This window comes from Andrena cerasifolii, chromosome 3 (assembly GCF_050908995.1).
Source record: "Andrena cerasifolii isolate SP2316 chromosome 3, iyAndCera1_principal, whole genome shotgun sequence".
NCBI lineage: Eukaryota > Metazoa > Arthropoda > Insecta > Hymenoptera > Andrenidae > Andrena > Andrena cerasifolii.
The window spans coordinates 4,173,238-4,192,713 of record NC_135120.1 but is presented as its reverse complement, the minus strand read 5'-3'; the positions used below and the strand labels follow the sequence as shown (position 1 = coordinate 4,192,713).

General features: G+C 40.2%; 1 protein-coding gene across 2 annotated transcripts in view; it reads left to right on the top strand.

The window, feature by feature from the left end:
• Regnase-1 (zinc finger CCCH-type containing protein regnase 1) overlaps positions 1-19,476 on the top strand; it is a 213,932-nt gene that overhangs the window by 126,029 nt on the left and 68,427 nt on the right. For both annotated transcript variants that reach the window (XM_076808545.1, XM_076808544.1), the window contains 2 exons: positions 3,093-3,201; positions 10,147-10,606. In XM_076808545.1, the coding sequence (XP_076664660.1) occupies positions 3,093-3,201; positions 10,147-10,606 (569 nt within the window). The remainder of the gene's footprint in view (positions 1-3,092; positions 3,202-10,146; positions 10,607-19,476) is intronic.

Below are 19,476 nucleotides of genomic sequence, written 5' to 3'. Positions count from 1 at the left end.
TAATATTGCAACGTGGGAGAGAGTGAAACACTGATGAAACGAAGAAACAACGTCAAACAATTCTCAACTTGAACATATTCAAATTCCTAGATCCTAAGTTTATATAATTCTATTCTCCTACTACATCGATCAAAAGAGTCACTATCCATAAGCTAATTCCTTTCAATCGACTAAGACGTCGCTATTAGTTATTTAAGTTACGTTACTCCAAATCGATCGATCAAACGATCAAGACAATCAACTATATTCTTTTATACCGACTGAGAGTCACACCCTGAATACTCTAATTTCTTTAGTATTATAAAGCGTTAATTTATGTTTGCATGTATGATTTAGAAGTGTTTTCCTGAATAAACACTATTAAGGCTGCCGTCTTATTTTTGTTATGGTCCGAATAGATCAAAGCTTCCCTTCTAAACAGACGGACCCTAACGAAACTACTGCGGTCGATACAAAGAACTTGTACATAGGTGACATCTCCAGGTACTCTGTGTAGACGAACTTTTGACGCATAGTTGCCACATCTTCTGTTCTCTCTGTCTCTGCCGCGCTGTTGCCACAGAGTTCTCTCTTTCTATCGAGAAGTCTGGAAGGAATACAGCACGAGAGCTGCGTCTAGTGTCAGAGCCTGGCTGAACGTAGTAATAACGAAAGATAGAGAGGTCCGGGAGTGTAGGAAGGAAATATAGAAAGATACCAAAACTGACATAATATGTTGAACTATAATTATTAACGATATTACACATAAAATTTATTTGCATAATTAAAAGCCCGTTTCGTTCACAGTAGTCCGATTTAAATTATTTTCTGTCAATTTAATCGGCAGAATCACTTTCACATTGACAATGAAATATAAAGAAATTCAGCTTCTGCATAAATTCGGTGATATATACATCGCCGAGCAAATCCATGCGGCAGGTTAGGCAGGTGAGCGATACAATGTCCCGGATGAATTCCCGTCGAATAAACTAATTTCAAATAAAAATAACTCAGTTATTTTTAATCGACTACAAATAAAGATAAAGTCTCTTTAATTTAATAGTTTATTTAAATAATTTATAATGCCCATCTCTGGATGAAACCCCGTCTAAACTTTGCAATTCTTATTATCTTCGCTCATTCTGTGCAATATTTATATTTACTTGTGAAAAAATATAATGATATCATTGTTTATTTTGTTTGTTGTAATAGAATGTAAAAATTTCACATTTTCTATCGTAGAGGCATGAACGTTTCAGTGTCATACTGCTGAGATTTTACAGATGAAACTGAATTTAAACACGGTATAAATCGGATTATTTTTAGCATTATTATATTAGAAATGTTACGCATTTATATTTAATTATCTAGTACAGTTTTAGAAATAATGCGATTTATACCGTGTTTGAACTCATTTTAATCTGGAAAATTTCAGCAATATGTTACTGAAAACCTTACGTTTTACATTTTATTAATACATAATCCACTGCAAGGAACACTGTACGCCTTTCCAGCCGAGGCTGGAACCGAGATCAGCAGTCGTCGCCGAACAGCCTAAGTCCTCAGCTCGAAGAAAGATCGCGCCAGTTCGGATGAGCACGCTGCGAAAAGTTATTCGAAATTTCGAAGCCTTCGAATAAAAGTCGAATAAACTACGGATGAAGATAAAAACCTTATTCGACGGTTCGCATAAACGTTCTTCGAATAAAAAAAAATATCTTTCGCCGTCAAATGAATTCACTTCCAATAAATTTATTTATCCGCGGTGTTTGGAATACAGATAAATCGTGTTATTGGAAGCTTCGAATAACGGATAAACATATAGTATCTTTTATTTCATCCAGATATTATCATTGCCCATCTCTGTAATCTTCAGCCGCTTCGCTGTATTCATTCAAGCCTCCCTGACGACAAAATAGTAATATGGGATATGCGGCAACAGCGCGATACGACTCTCCATACGTATCGGCAACTATGTCTGTCCTAAATTTATCGGTTAGCTTGGATTTGAACCAATGCTGGTGCTGCGTGCTCCAATAATCCATCAACGGCTCTGACGGAGAAGCCTTGAAGCCTCATTCTATCATTTTTCGGGCTGCCCTCAGTACACGATTCATAAATTCATTATTATTTCAACGTGCGGTGCTTATTAGCGTTTAAATGCACCAGACCACCCTGCACAGATGTCTACTGGAGGCAACTATACCCGCAAAAACTTCCTTCGGGCCGATTCCAGGACGAAAGTTATAATATACGGTTTGTTTACCACACGCGTATAGGTACACGCTTAACTTAGCTTGTGTAAGCGCACGCACACACCTCAACGCCCAGTGAAACTGCAGTCTTAAGATTAATTCTTGTTCTGGAATTCTGATTCTTTATTGCACGCCACTCGAACCAATCCCGAATTCCTGTGACGCGCGTTACGCCACGCGTAAAAACGTTACAAGGTTACAAATATTCTAGAATGCTTCAGTATATGTCACGAGATATCGGTATTAGTTTGGGGCTAGATTAGTGCGGGGGGCGCGTAAAGAAAGGTAGCGAACCAATGTGAGTTGGGGTGTTGACGGGAGTCCCCACACAAACAAGTGCTCTCGAAAGCACTCTCTTCCTAGCAAAAAATTATGTTTTAGAACCAGTTAAGTTTGAACTAAGCTTTGAACTAAAACATAATTTTTTGCTAGGAAAAGAATGCTTTCGAGAGTACTTACCATGCTTTACGCCCCCCCCCCCCCCCCCCCCGCCAACTAATCTTACTCAAAACCTATACTGATATCTCGCGACATGCATATACTGAAGCATTCTAAAGATTGAAATAAGTTGTAATTATTGTTTTTATTTACTGTCTAACCTCTCTATCCCAAACTTTAGAAATACAATAGGTATGTAATATCGAAACTATGTTTGCGTGTATCTCGAAAACGAAGGTCGAGCGGCGGTAACATGTATAGGAAAAAGTTGTTCAGAATGCATGTCTCCGACAACATATTTCAAGGTCGTCAAAATCAGTGAGGAAACACCTGTTCTGCATAATTACCATCTCCTTATTTTTCAGAGTTATTGGTGTGGTTGTTATTTATAATAATCAATGTTTTGGCTTAATATTACAGGAATCAACTTCAGGCCATTCAGGCGTGTCTAGAACCATCTCAGATACCTTGTCCGCTGAATTCGCTGAGTATGTTACAATTCAGGGAAGTCCGCCTACTGATAGTCCAGGTACAAAATGTTCTGAACACATAGAGTAAAATTATCTATTTATACTAAATAATTTTGTATATAAAAATTGTTTCATAAATAAGGGATTTATGCTTCTGTGACAGCTACGGCCCTGCCAACACGTCCTTGCTATTTTACTGCATTTCTCTTTCAGCTGTGTCTAAACTTTTATTTTTCTATACTTTCTTACATTTTTTGCGAGTTTCTACCTGCCTCCACTATCTTCCTATCAGCCTATCTTAAGGGATTACGCCATCATTGAACCTTGATAAACTTGACATTTTTTTCTTCATAAAATGATAGTGTGAAACAATGAAATAATAGATAAAAGGTCCTAATGAAAAATTGCTATAATAACAAAGTTATAGAGTCTAAAGTGAATCCTTACGCGTCGAGCATTGATGTAGTTGTCGACTTGTTGACCTGTGCTCTTATTTTTCTACCCCTTAAGACAATACTGTGCGTACTGGGATTGAGTTTATTTGATGGCTGTGCTTCGGCTAATATCTGAAAATATTTTTCACACATAGGTCTTTCTAGTCGTACCTACAATATTCTGTAGAGCTAAAGCATTCGTAGGAGTCACATTAGCGTATTAGCTAGTTTTTTTGGCACAGCTACATTGATTTTGCAACATAGAACACCGAAGTGTAGATCGAAAGGGAAGAAAACATACCACAAGCAATCGCTTTATGGTAGAAAATCATATTGGAAGTACAGACGCATCGCCGAGAAAGCTGTAGGACAATCCGTCTGATACAATAACAAGCCAGCTTTAGGCACCGTTAATGAATACTATACAAACCACCTATCAGGAATTAAGTAATAATGAACTTTTTAAAAGATGTGTTAGATGCGCAGAAAATTACACGCCAAATAATAATGAAAGTTTTAATGCGCTGATATGGAAAATAGCTGCTAATGAGAGAAGGCCACGATCGGGACGAGCGGTTTTTCAGCGAAACCGGGCAGAAAATGTTGAGGCCCAAATTCTAGAATATTAGCTGGGAATGGCCACTTCAATTATGTGAAACATACAATTTTGAAGTCGTCGGATTGACTTAGATCTTATCGTAGATGGTGCATAGACCTTGATGAAAGAAATACAAAAGTCTTATGCGTTATTACTATAGGATCAAGAATTTAACCAGGAAATGCAGTTTTTTGTAGTAGTATGGTCGCTTAACTACGTTTGTGGAGAAGTGATTTTCAACTGCCGCCCAAGCGCGGCGGTATGGTTATGAACCTAAGAATTAAATCAAGGCACTCCAGCGTAGGGTGCCCCAACGCGCCTGCTTCCCCTTCCAATCTTTAGCTGTGATGGCGTGTGTCACCTTGTGTCACTAATATACACGTGGTATGGGGTGTCCGAGCTCGCTCGACGACGGAGACGCTCGTCTGTCATGGTCGCCTCTTTAGCGTCGCGCGGTACAGTATTGTCTCGTTAGCGGCTTGCTGGACGGGACCGGTGTTGTGCCCGTATCGTGAACGGAGCCCTAATTCCGAGTGTTCGTTTTTCGCTTCTTTCTGGCCGAAGGGGGGGAGGGGCGAGATGAAACACTGCGTGCGCGGCGATCGTGCGCGATGGTCGCAAGCGCTTACCGTGAGCCGGGCCTGCGTCAAGATTTTGCGAAGCGGTTTTCACACTGACGGTAAGCGTTTGCGACCATCGCGCATGCTCGTCGCGCACGCAAAGGACGGAGTGTCAGGCGTCAGAAAGACGCAGTGAGATAAAACATCAACGCGCAGTCTGTCTCGTACCGTCCTCGTTCGCTTTCAGTGCCTCTCGCTCGCTGTCGTTCCATCTCGCTCTCGCCTACGCCGGAAAAGATTGAGACAGAAGTGGTGGAGATAGCGAAAAGTCCGTATTGTGTCCATCAAACCGAGCCCGTAACGAGACAATACTGTACCCCTGACAATGCGAACAAGAGTGGGAGAACCCCGAGTGTATGCGTACGCGACCTTGGAGAGCTCTGAATTAAATGGACGAAGCACAACGTCTCAATATAGACGAGGGGGTCGAGCCAGTCGATCGAGAGGAGAGAAGTCGTAACGGATAGCTTGGGTGCGTTCCGATTCACGCAGTGAGTGCATAGATCGCAACGCAGTCGCTGCGCACATTCATATCGTTCCGTTTCATTTCTGCGGTTCATGCGTTCTTGAAAACGGAACGCTTTTTCCTGCGTTTCATGCGAAATCAAAATGGATGCTACAATGGAGAAAGAAACATTGGTTATATCCTCAATACTATTAAGTAACAGTGATACTGAAATTAGCAGTAGCAGTGATCGTCTGAGGAAAGTGAAAGTGAAAACAGTTTATTAACTCGTAATTTGGATTTTGAAATACTATACACTTTCTTCATTATAAAGAAAAAAAACACGTGGAGAGATGGTATTAGTGGAAAAGTTAACGGGTTATGCAGAACGTATTATTCCGGGATATTCTAAATCATTATTCAAGAAACATTTTCGGTAAGTAATATGCACATAATTATACATTTGTATTAAAAAAAATGTGAGATGATGTTTCTTCGAAATAATAACATAGAAGAGTGGCAGCTGTGATCATTAGAGAATTAATTATTTTTATTACTTTTCATTAAATTGAATCGATTAAATTCCTCTATTTTAGAATGTTTCCGGTAAATCAACCTATGGGCCGGCATTTGTGGCGACTTTATCGTTGGGTTGGACGGCCCAGCGTATAAAGATTTTTTAGAACATGTTCTGCCATATCTTATGGACGATATTCCATATGAGATCCGACAGAACATGTACTACCACCAGCATGACGGAGCTGTGCCACATTACGCCTTGAATGTCCGCGCTTATTTAGGTGAAACCTTTCAGGACAGATGGATCGGCCGTGGTCATGAAGAGGAGGCCCACGTAGCGTGGCCCACACGGTCACCGGATATGTATCCGCAAGGGTTTTTTTTCTGGGGCTACCTGAAGGTATTCTGATTATTGCTGTTACTCTTTACTTATTATTGTTGTAGGCATTCTTCTTTTACTTACGTTTTGTATTTGTTGTACAACAATCATTTCAGAATGAGGTGTATCGTCAGCCGGTGGGTACCCCTGAAGAAGCAGTTGCGCTGATTCACGCAGCGGTGGCGAACATAACGCCGCAAACATTACAGGGCATCCAAAGGCAACTGATTCTCCGCACTGAAGCATGCATCAACAATGGCGGCGATCACGTGGAGCAGTTCTTAAATTGACAACAATCGGTCACTTTCGGGGTCACCAATTTTTAAAACGTAGGAACAACACCGTTCCATGAAAAATAAATTAAGTGATCAGTGATAGTAGCCGCGCAGTGAAGTGAATATTCGGTACATTATCGTGGACGCACCTGACATTGCAACCCTTAACTTTGGGTAGTGTCGTATACCTGTGACGAGCTGTGCACTGGGCTCCTCCATCGATGACCAGGATTGGTTCAGTGACCCAGTGACACAGGTTTTCAAGCTGCAGGTCAATTTCCGACAAGGCTGAGTTTTAGTTACTTTATTGATGGTAATTAATTTTTAAATTTAACGCAGGCTATGGCTTATTTCCGGCGATAATTCTCAAAATTTCCGTACCTAAATATTTCTTGGGGGGTTTTAAACAGACTAATTCGTTATCAGCAACAGTGTTGGCTGTTACTGAATTATGGATTTTTATCACAATAACCAACTACCATCACTTTTTGTTCATTTCCTGTTACACTACCTTTTCGTGGCTACGTTATTGACACAACGTCTTGGAATTAATAATAATTGTGATTCGGCAGAAGTTTTTTCTATCATAGAGGAGTTTGTCTGTCGTTTATATTTGGAAAAAAATAAACTCCGTAAATGAAGCAAGGTTTGTCATGTTTTCAAAAACGTATGGCTCTCAAGATACCAGCGAAATATTTAAAATAAAAACTCCAAACTTCGATGCGTCGACTATACCGCCATGTAAACCTGAATTGCAACAACAGATGTTAAGGGCTTCGTATACGTATTACGAGTATTTGGAAAAACGCCCATTCAAAAGTTCCTACTGATTTATCTCCAATCGATCACGGTTGAGAAGAAGTTGACAGCAAGTATCAGTTTACTTGGTTTGAAGGTGACCAACTGCCAACTTTCGTGAGCGAAGCTTTGATTGAAACTGACCAGGAAGACCTTGCAGATACTAATGGCTTGATGAGTGAAATGCACCAGAATTCAGAAAGCTATTCTGCCACTGAAGACGGTGAAACAGAATTAGACAATTCCGATTGCGAGAGTTCAGATTGTGAAGTATTGTATCATAGTTTATTAATAATTTTGTTTATCGTTATAGTATAATAAAATTGTAAAGTACCTACTCATCCACTTCATACTTCATATTAAACGTTGATCTTTTATAAAAGTTAATATTAAATTCAATGTCGCAGTGAGAGATTTGACTACACGCTCGATTCATTTGTAAACATCTGGCAAGGTGTTATCACCGCTTATAGGCTGCCAGACTATTTTTTTCCATTGGTTTTACAACATAAACAATTATTCAACAAAATTTCAGCTTTGTCGCTATGAATCGATTTTTTTTAACATGTTTGGATGTCTGCCAGACGACTAAGGTCCCCGCGGAGCGCTGCCAGACTGCGATTTTCTTACTTTGTATTAAGTTGTTTATTAATGGGTGAAAATTCAACTATGTCGCGATGAGTCGGGGATGCTCTCAAACTTGACATGTTCGAGAGCGTGCCCTCCGGCCCTGTCCCCGGTCTCAACTGCCAGACCGCCCGTTCCTTGACTTTCAGCATAAGGTTAAAAGTGTTCACTGGCTCCCGAACTATAAGGGAGACGCCAAAATATCTGACGGCAGGATGGGGCGAAGCGAGGTACGGGAGGTTAGCAAGGTTCAGGCTGGGGAGATGAGGGGGGGAAGGTATTGGGAGGAGGAGGAGTAGAGGAGATGCAGGGTGTGCGGAGATGAAGAAGAGACGTGGGAGCATGTGTTGGAACGATGCACGGGGGAAGAAGGAGATGAAAGGGAGATCGGGGAAAAGATAAGGGAAATCTTGGACGGAAGAGGTAAGGGAGAGGAATGTATGAAGAGGTTAGAGGCAAAGAGAAGCGAGGGAGAAGAAGGAACGGGGGAAAGGGTGAGGGAAGGAGGGAGGATTGAAGGAAGGAAGGAACGAAAGAAGGAATGGAATGAAAGAGTAGAAATGGAAGTCGAAGGCGGAGGGTGTGAGCTGAAGCAAGGACGAAAACGCAGAATTAAGAGGCGAAAGGGTTAGACTAGTTTAGACTAGTTAAGACTAGTTTAAGCGTAGGGTAAGAGAAAGGGAGGCGGCGGAGGTGAGCGAGCGGAGAGAGAAAGGCAGAGCGAGAAGAGGAAAGGGAGCAGAGGAGTAGATTAAGAATTAACATCTAATGGCATGTTGTGATTTCTGCATTTTAGTACTGCAAATTAGTAACGTTTGAGAATTTAGTCGTTGAGCGCACTGGATGCAAGTGTGGTTATGATCGACGGTGAGAAGGTATACTAGACACAGCACTTAAACTGAGACGAGTCGATTTATTAAGAAAGCACAAATACAATGAGCAGTGAGCGGTTGAGAATGTACAGTGAACTCATGTGCTTCGCGATTATATTAATGCACGATCACGTGAGACAATGCACATGCACCACCACGTGTGTATCATTCGCGGCAATGAGCAATTGAATATGCTTGAGCAGATGAGTGCTTGAGCGTGAGAAAGAGACTGTTTGAGATTTTCTTACATGAGTAGAAGCAAGATGCGATAAGAGCGTTGACAATGTGAGAAAATGTGGTTCGACACGCGACACTTGAGAAATCAAGATGGAAGACGCATCCGTTTTCGCGTCTTCTCGAACCATCTCGAAGCTGAACGACGCGACGCGCTGATTGGCTCACCGAGAGTCGATGATTGGTGGATTGATCGTCGATCTGCGTCGCTGATTGGCAGATCGATCGTTGATCAGCGTCTCTATCATGCGTCCGCGAGGTGCTGTGGTGAGAGCGAGTGTGTTGGCTTTGGGAACTAATGCATTCCCAAACAACAAGGTATGGTTCCGTTCATCACTGAACCAGAAACAATGATCTTCGTATAGAGTCAAAAACAGCACGCACATACGCGAATGACACGGACGAATAACTTTAACATCGAATTATGTTGTACACTACTCGCGTTGGTTGGGGACTCGTCTCTGGGAGCCGGGGGAGTAGGGCAAGTTCAACTGGTCATAACTCCAGCAAAAATAGTAGTATCGATATCTTGAAACTATTGTTTGAAAGAGAATCTCTACTTTCAGCTATTTTCGAAATTTTAGCTATATTGCTTTTCAGCAAAGATATAGCGATATAAAGAGTGGTCTCACTCTCCCTCTCCCCTCCGCTCTTCTCACTACTTCCTTCCAGCAAACCCTGGCCAACTCCCCTCCTTTTCCTTCCCTTAGCCTCTCCTCGAAGCGCCACTCTCTTTTCGCCGCCTTCGTTCTCAGCTTGCTCCTCTTAACTTCATCCCTGATTATGTACCCTGGCGTCCTCCAATCCACCCCCATCGTCCATCTTAAAAACTGATGCCTCTAATGATGAAACACATTTCTGTCAAAGTCCCACTTCTTTAATCCATTTCTATAAACATATGCATTTGTATAGGTAAATGTCCACAGTCTACGTACATAGTAATCAGTCTGATGCGGTTAGTATTTATTCGCTCGTAGATGGACAAATAGATTTAGAAGTGTACATCTTTAATTTTAGCGGATTACCAAATCTTTTTTTTCCTTATCTACATATATAAATAGTTATGCTAAACATCAATATTTTATACTTTCGTACCATTCAATATATGTATTATACAACATGCAGAAAACTTTTTTAATAATATTTTTGTATAATATCAACAGAATGTTTATAATTTCCGGAAACAAACCTTTTATTTTTTAGGTTACACAGCCCGAGTAGAATTTGGACTCAAACTTGGTTATAGTGAACGTTTAGTCCAAACAGCATTACAAAAATTGGGCCCAGATCCAGGACAAAACGAGCTTTTAGCTGAGTTGATAAAACTCGGCGCCAGTTCACAAAGATCAATCGATACCTCAGAAGAATCAGATAGTATTTTAAATACTGATTTACTGACAAATGATAGTAGATGCTCCACTAGTCTCAGACCTATCGTAATCGATGGAAGTAATGTAGCGATGAGTCATGGAAACAAACAGGTTTTTTCTTGCAGGGGAATCAAAATTTGTGTAGATTGGTTTACAGCAAGAGGGCATAATGAAATTACGGTATTTGTACCGAAATGGAGGAAAGAAGCATCTAAAATTGATAATCCGATTGCTGACCAGGAAATTCTGAGAGAGTTAGAAAAGGACCGGCTGTTGGTTTTCACTCCATCCAGGTTAGTATATCAGTATATAGATTATTATTATATGTATAGTATAATTTTTAGAATTCAATGTGCACATGTATATGTAAGTACAAACATATAAGTATACACACAATGACGTAAGATTGAAATTCAAAATGTTACCATGATATCTATCTAACGGTGTAAAAAATGTTTGCGGTCAGACATACATATATTATTCAAAGGGGCTAGTAATATGATAAAAATGCCTCTTTTTATAAGTGCATATTTAGGGAGAAAAAATTGCGCTCGAATTTAAGGGTGGAAATACTGATTTGCCAAATTCCGCAAAAACAAAATGAGATAGAAACAAATATTCAAGACAAAAATTGTTTGATATTTTAAGGAGACATTTCCCTTAAATCGCTACCAAATTTGTGAGCTTTGGGATTTTTTTAAAAAAATATATACCACTTGCAGTAAAAAAATTATGATCTTTATTTATTCGTTCTTTAAGGATATGAAAACTTTTTTTTCATTTTCCTATAATGGTTTGATCGAATTTTAGGTGTGCCTCAGTGCACTACTGCAATAAAAGAGGCGTAAACGGTAGACAGTAAAACTCCACGTAAGGTTGTCCGAAAGAAAAGAGCCGAAGATATTCTTATAAGTAATATCAATCGCTATCGTATCAGCCTTTAAGAAGGCAAATACAGAAAAATGGCGATGTTTGATGCACGTTTGAACAAAAACATGCGAAAATGGGCTAATTTTACGCATAAAAAAAATTAATAACGAAAAACTATGATCTGTACAAATTTTGATCCATGGCTGAATATTATGACGTGAGCGAAATTTCTGAGATATCATAGGTGGTACCAGTATAGCTAATGAGACTATCGTTTTCATGTATATTTTTGTAACGATATAATATTTTTCGCTGAAAATTGGTCTGTATAAACAACAAATCGAAGTAATAAACATTAGAGCTACCAAATACTCACGGTGTAATAGACAGGTGTTCCGACTCCTGTTCAGAATGTGTGACATTTTCGTCCTAGTTCTTCTGGCCGCCGCTAGATTAGCGGTCAAGAAGAAATGCCTGACTTTATGCGCATAATACGACTGAAAGCTCTACTACTACAATCGCATAAATGTATGCGTACATGGAGGAACCACACAGAAATCAGCACATAAAATCCCGGGGTGCAGAGTCGGAACACCTGTCTATTACACCGTGCCAAATACTTGTAATTCAAACCGAGTAAAACTCGTTTTTTTCGAACCGAGCCGAGTAGGTACTCGATTATCCAAGTAATACTTCAAATAGCTAGAATATTCGAATAAGCATGATAAAATTAGATCTTTTCGAATGATTTGAGTGGTTTGTATGTTCGAACGGTTTACTTGCATACACGCTACTTCATTTCAAATGAATAACTTCAATCTTTCGAGCTACTCTATCGATTTCGAGTTACTCGAAAATTCTAATACTACTCGAAAATTCGAACCAATAATATCAATTATCACTTAATAAGGATAGATATTTGATTTAAGGCTCGTATTCAATATAAGTATATATTATTTTGAACAACTCAAATTACCGAATCGTAAAAAAAATATAAACAAACAGCCGATTCTGAAGATTTACGGAGATAAATCTAATCAATGCCGTTGGTTCTCAGCGATTTTCACTGTAGTATCTTCTGTAAACAAATTTCTTCTTCTGGAGCTATTCATGCGTACAGAGTTGAATTTTTTGTAGTTACAATTATGAAGGCTCAATATTTCCAAAGAATATTCTGAGACTGGCACGGTATAAATAAGTTCTTATCTTACAAATGTAGAACTATCTTAAAAAGTTTAGGAAAGATATTACCAATTCTATCAATGATTTCCACTATAGCTTCCCCTTCTCTGTACGATGATTACTAGAAAATTAATGTTCAGATGTACTCGACTAATATACTCGAGTGCTGCCGCCGGTGATCCAATTTTTACAAGGGTAAATTTTCAAAAGACACTGCAGTGTCTCCTCGGGAGGGCGCTCGTTCGGCCCTCCCGAGAGGCGCCGGTGTAGTGTGGGATTCTGATCCACTAAAACCCCACGACCGCTTAGAAGGGGCAGCAGGAAGCTGTAAAGAGAATACTACTCCAACCCCCCTGTCGCCGAGTACACTCTCCTGCGCGTCGTAACCAGGTTTGCCGGGATTGACTTTGCAGCAGCGGAGTGGGAGCATACGTGTAGTGGACGGGGAACACCTACAGCAGTGGCGGTATATGTACAGCAGTGCGTGAAACGCGATGATGGAAAACGAACCGACGCCAGCGTCAAGCCAAGTGACGTCACGGCTAACCAGTGTCACAACCTATTTCTCGGCGACAATTGGCTTGGCTTGGCGCTGGCGTCGATTTGTTTCCCATTGTTTCCAATCATGACGGCTTACGCACACATTTACCGCCACTGCAGTACTATTTCGAGCTAGAAAGTAGTCCAACTACCCACAAGCTGAAATGCCACAGGGGCAAGGATAATCGTGCACTCGCTCCTCCCAATCCCCAATAAGAAATCTTACTTTTAAGGTCGAAGCCAGATATATCGGCCGGTGAGTTTCGTGAGGTGTATTCTCCCACCACACAGTTTGCCTGCCACGGTGCTCTTTTTCTCAACGCTTTCTAACTCGCTCTCTTTCCATCTCGCTCTCGCCTTCGCAGAACAAGTGTAAACCAGAAGTGGTGGGGATAGAGCTACGCTTCTGGCGTGTAGGCCAAACCGAGCTGTCAGCGTAGAAATACACACAGCAGAATAAGTGTGCGTTAACTCCAAAAAAATTCAGGAGCTTTATTGGTCAGAGCATTGATTCTTTCTCGATAGCTTTATCTCGTATTGGTCTACGCATAGCTTCGTAACGCACACAACTATTACGTTAAGAATAAACAACAGCCATACAGCTACGTTACAGGCGGAGCCGAGCAGCGTTCACGTTACCCCACCATACCCTCCGGGGGCCACGCAACTCTAACTGACAAATCCACGATCGTCAGGTGCTGGTTGATTTCTCCTCGATCGCTGCTCGTGAAAACGAATTCGCCGGCCAATATATCTGGCTTCGACCTTAGTTTCTTAGTGGCTGCCCATATCCGCGGATTGTCGCGATTGGTTTCGTTCGCGTTCATCGTCACGCGACGAACTGTGTTGGAGGGGATAGGTTGAAGCGAGTGGATGATTCCCCTTGCCCCTGTGACATTTCAGCTTGTGAGTAGTAGGGCTACTATCCAGCTCGCAATAGTAGGTGTTCCCCTTCCACTACGCGTTTGCTCTCGCTTCGCTGCTGCATAGTCGTTCCCGGCAACCCTGGTCGCAACACAGTGCCGCTCCACACCGGGGCACGTTAAGTGACGGACCAAGTTTTCACCCGGGCCGCTCGTGGCCCCAACGATTGCCATCGCGTGAGGGATGAGGATGCGCCCCCTCTCCACACGGTAGTCCCTGTCTTGGGGACTAGATGCTGTTAGTCCCGGGAGGGGGGGGGCGGTCATGGACTTGCTCTGCGCACGCCCCGGTTCCTCCGGCTTCGACCGCGGCGGGCGGGATCACCTACCCTGTCCCGATCCCGCTTTGCGTCGTTCTTCTGTGACATTATCTGCTCGCAAAAGGAGGGCATTGCCCACCAGGACCTCTCGCTATCGCACAGATAACGGTCGGAACCCGCCGGAGATCCTCCCACTCACAAGCAATACCTACTTTAAATAGATGTCTCTATGGAGAATCTTCGCGATATGTTTAATATGTATTATAATATAAACTATAAACACTTAAAACGCATCGTGTATTGCGACCCGCGGGTGAAATATGGAAATACAAAAGCACCTTGGGATTTACGGACAGCTCATTCAATTATGACCGCGTGCCTTCGATTAGCGGTCAACTTCACATGGTTAGTCGTTTTTTTTTCGTAAACATTTCTACAATATTTCGTGAACATGGTTTAAGGGTACTAGGCAGTTGTTCCTGTCTAAAATGAAGCATTTGTGTTTCAATTAATTACAAAGAAACAAATTGAAACTAAGGCTTGTTCTTTGGCATGAAATTTATTAACATCATAAGCTTTAAAAAAACTTGTTCGTTTAGTAAAAAATATGCATTATATATGACGCTACAGATGGATCATTAAAGAGGCTTTTTAAAAAAAGTTTCTTCTGTTTTGCAGTGATAGCTTAAAAACGAAGGATCCAATCGATTCAAAACAAATTCGAGCATCTTCACAAATTTTGTAGTTTCGGATCACACCTAAATTAAAGTTAATGAGAACTCTTGTTCTTTATGAAAAAAACTACGACCTCATCTTTTGGGGCTTGAGAGTGATTAGAAACTCTAATCTTTAATGATCCATCTGTAGCGTCATATATAATGCATATTTTTGACTAAACAAGTTTTTTAAAGCTTATGATGTTAATAAACTTCATGTTATAGAACAAGTCTCTGTTTCAATTTGTCTCTTTGTAATTAATTGAAACAGAAATGCTGCATTTTAGCCAGGAACGACTGCCTAGTACAATACTTACTCGCTGAGGGCTCGGTTTGACGTACATGATGCGGACTTTTCGCTAGCCCCACCACTTCTGTTTCACTTTCGTCCGGCGAAGGCGAGAGCGAGATAGAACGAGAGCAAGTGCGAGGCACTGAAAGCGAGCGAGGACGGTACGAGACAGATGACGAACAGTGGGATGGATCGACACTTAAGTAGGCATTCACTTCATTTTTTGCATATTTCATCATTTATTGATTATAATCTAAAATTACAGGCAATATATTGTATAATAAATACAATAATCATTTTTTTTCTCGTCGCTCTTTTTAACAATGGGGCTCTTGTTGATGTTGATTTCCATATATATGTATATGGATCAGGGCTTATTAATAAATTATTTAGAACATCTTGATTTGTCATGTTCCGGCTGCACTTTTTGCGTATAATTTGCAGTAGTTTTTGAAATCTTTATTTCGGGCTTTCTGGACTTCCTCTGTTAAATATTCTAACAAAATTTGTAGATTTCTATTTCTAGAAAATGATCAGCATTTTACATATTTACTAAATAGTTTTAGTTAGTCTTTTTCTTGTAATGAAAAATATAAATACTTATATTCTATTGCCAAACTAAGATTTTTTGTTACCATTTTCGTAATTTTCTAAATTAAAAGAATTGTTCGTATTTGTTAGTAAATTCAAGCATACCTCGTAATTCTGGGCAGATTCAATTATTTATATCCGTCCGCATCCAACCCTTTGAAAAATTGGTATTTTTTGCACAAAAGCAGGTGTAAGTCAGGAAAAATATACTATTTTGTTTCAATTTTTTATTTTCGATGATAATGGTGCAAAATGAATGTTTTTAACTTCAAAATACTCTAATTGAGTAATGTTAAAATATAATAATAATAAGTAATATACATATGTTGGAAGTGAAGCACGCAGAGGTGTGAAACGTGCAAAAGTGTGAATGAAAAGCTAGATAGATAAGAATAAATCATGCATGTAATCAGAGAGTGATTGGAATCGAGTTTTGGGGAATTACACGCAAGAAAAAGCATCCGAAAAATGACAAATCAAGATGTTTTAAATAATTTATAAGTAAGCTTCGATCCATATATTTCAACATCAAGAATCCTATTGATAAGAACAGAACGGAAAAAACAAATGTGGCCAGAAACATTATCTTTGCTAAGTTTCTTATCAGAGTTGTAAATGATTTTTGTATTTATTGTACAATATATTACCTGTAATTTTAGATTATCTTAAGTATAAAATAATCTGTAATAAAGCAGAAAGTTTATATATTTGTGTGTTTGTGTATCGCCTAACAACTTTCCAGCGGTAAACTCTGGGGTCACGAAATGTACCCCAACTCATTCTGCCTGGCTAAACCAGATGAATGTGTCTATTTTCACAAAAAATAAAAATTTTTTTTTATAAAATCCGTATCTACGTTCTGTAATCTAAAGCTAGTAATCAGTAAATGATGAAATGTTTAAAAAAAATGCAGTGAATGCCTACTTAAGTATCGATCCGTCCCACTGTGCGACGTGTTTTGTCTCGCTCCGTCTTTCTGATGCCTGACACTCCGCCCTTTGCGTGCGCGACGGGTGTGCGCGATGATCTGTGAGCACTCATCGTAAATACGAAAACGGCTTCCGCGAAAGCTTGACGCAGGACCGGCTCAAGTCTTTTTTGCGCCCTTTTGCATTTATCTGAGGTTATGTGACGAAGTCACGTCACGCGCCGCCCGAGCTTACGGCGCCGAGACAATAGACGCAGTTCGCGCCGCGGCCGCTGGGTGGCCGCGGCTCTGCGACAGTTCTCGCGGGCGAAGATGCACGGCCTCACAATATAAAGGCCGCGGCGAGCGAAATCAGGAGCACTGGTGCATGATAGCTGTACCGCTTCAGGCAGCAAATCCAGTCGCTCAATTTTTGGAACTCCCGACGTATGTCAGTGTCGGCCAGCGCCGTACTTTGCCATTACCAGCCTCTAGCCGAAATAGGCCGAGAGCAATCTTGCGTCCCACCTACGTCAGAGAGGTGTCTACGCGCGCATTAGGCCAGAACTCTACTGCACTCTGGAATTCTATTACACGATTCCCGCAAGGATGTGCCTCATTGGCCCTCCTGAGTAGAACGTGCCACAAACTCCGCATCCTACTCCCCGAGCTCGTCGAAATCGCTGCCGCCGCGAGAAAACGCACCGTTGCGCCTAGCCCTACGGAGTCACTGCACGAGACTCGTCGTAACTGCTATCGCGACCGGACGCGCACCGCGCACCTGTACGACTCTGACCAATAAACAATTGTTATTTTGCTAACCCGCTCTTGATCATTCGCCAAACCTGGCCATACCGACTGATTCGGCAATCTAATCCTTTCTCCATCCCACCGGTAACCGTCTCGCAACCAGAGACGGTCACAATTATTTATGACTTTTACTCTGAAAAATTAGGCAACTGCCTAGGGCATACGGTTGGCAAGGGGCACAAAATGGTCTTTTCATTGTTGGCATTTTTGAAAACAAATTTTTAAATGAAATGCTACAAATTGTACTGAAAACTATTTTAAAGCTAATTTTGCCGTTGCAAAAAAAGAATATACACATTTTTGGCGTTTTTGGGCCATTTCGTTTGATTAATTTTGTCGTTGCCAATACATTTCCATGCTGATCTACCATCACGTATCATGCATGAATATGAACCGTTCTGGGGATGAGGACCATTATGAAATACGGCACTTAGTAATTTATATTTTTTATTACATATTGATATTGGTTGTGGAGCAGCGGTAATTTTACAATTAATTTCTTTAATAATGTTGCCATTTTCATCATAAGAGAACAACAACAATTGCATTATAATAATTATTGGCGGAGTAGTAATTTCAATTTTAGTAAATATTTGCTCAGAACATTGTTTGCACAGTTTTTGCGAACTCGATTTCCAACCAATCGGTAAAGCAATATTAACATAATCTTGTAAAGGTGTACCTTTCTTTGACTTTAAACACAATTCTTTAACTGTCAAGGGAAGAATATAATGGCTGGTAGTGGTTGTTTCTCTATGAGAACATTTTCTGCAGTGTACAGATGTTGTCATTTCAAATTGAACTATTTTTTAGAGCCCTTGTAAATTATTGCATAATGCTAAAGAAAATTCAGATGCGTCTTGTTGAATCTTTTGCAAAAATTTGCCTCCTATGAACCTCCCGCCGCTATCGCACGAGATCTTTTTTACCATCGTGGCATTTAAAAAATGTTAACAACTAGCAGGTTATGGTTGAATGACAGCCAAGTGACATTTATAAATTATGCTTTCGAGGCGGCACCTACTGGCGTCAAGTGGAGGAGGAAAACGTGACGTCATAACTCGTAATCCTAAAAGTATCATTTTTATAACTATTAATTCAGAATAAATCTTATATCTTTTAAAAAATGATTCGCTTAATCATGTAAAAACACCGGCGGTATGTCATAAAATAAGATAATAAGGCTAAAATAGCTCCGACGACCTGTCAATTCCGCTATCTTTCGTGTATAGAGACATGGTCGCTCAGTGTGCCTATGGGTAGAGGGGAAGGGGGAATTAGCTTCCAGACGCGACCGCGTCTGTTGATTAATTGTTTCTAATGTTAATATATCATTTGTTTCATTAATATTCGCTTAAATCATAAATTATATATAAAAGTATTTACGGTAATGTAGTACAGTTCTGTTTTACCGACGGACGGTTTTACCGGGTTCGAGTCCCCGTGGGACGTTACACGATAGTTCTTGGGTTCTGAACAGATATAACATCAGTTAAACCGATAATTATAAAAGTGGTCTGCATACGTTTTTTTTTGTTTCGCGATATTTAGACTCCTGTGTCTGTGTAATCGATGTAGTACAAAATAAGATAAATTCAATTTTTTCACATTTTTTACTTGAACCACTTTCATAACCATCGGTGCGGTTCACGTCCTTCAATTTAACGCCAACCGTATTAGAACTCGTATTTTTCCGTCACATTTTTATATAACACAGTCGTGGTTATAATGAGATTCTAGCTATGCAAAATTATTTTTGTTATTACTTTTTCCTGTGCGTATATATACTTTTCAATGTTCTTTCTACCTTTTATGATTATGTTTTGCCTGATTTTGTGTGTCATTAAAAATACAGGTGTTTTCGATAAAAATTAATATTACCTGATTATGTCCGTATAATAGGTACTTGATAGAAAATATTATTACAAACATATAGGTAGTATAGATATGTACAAACTTATACAACAATTCTTAATTTTAATCGCTATCTGATTCATCTTGTTCATATAAGTTATTGCTTACAACATCTGTGAACTCATCTTGGTGGTGCGCTCCATTCGACGGTAAATGAT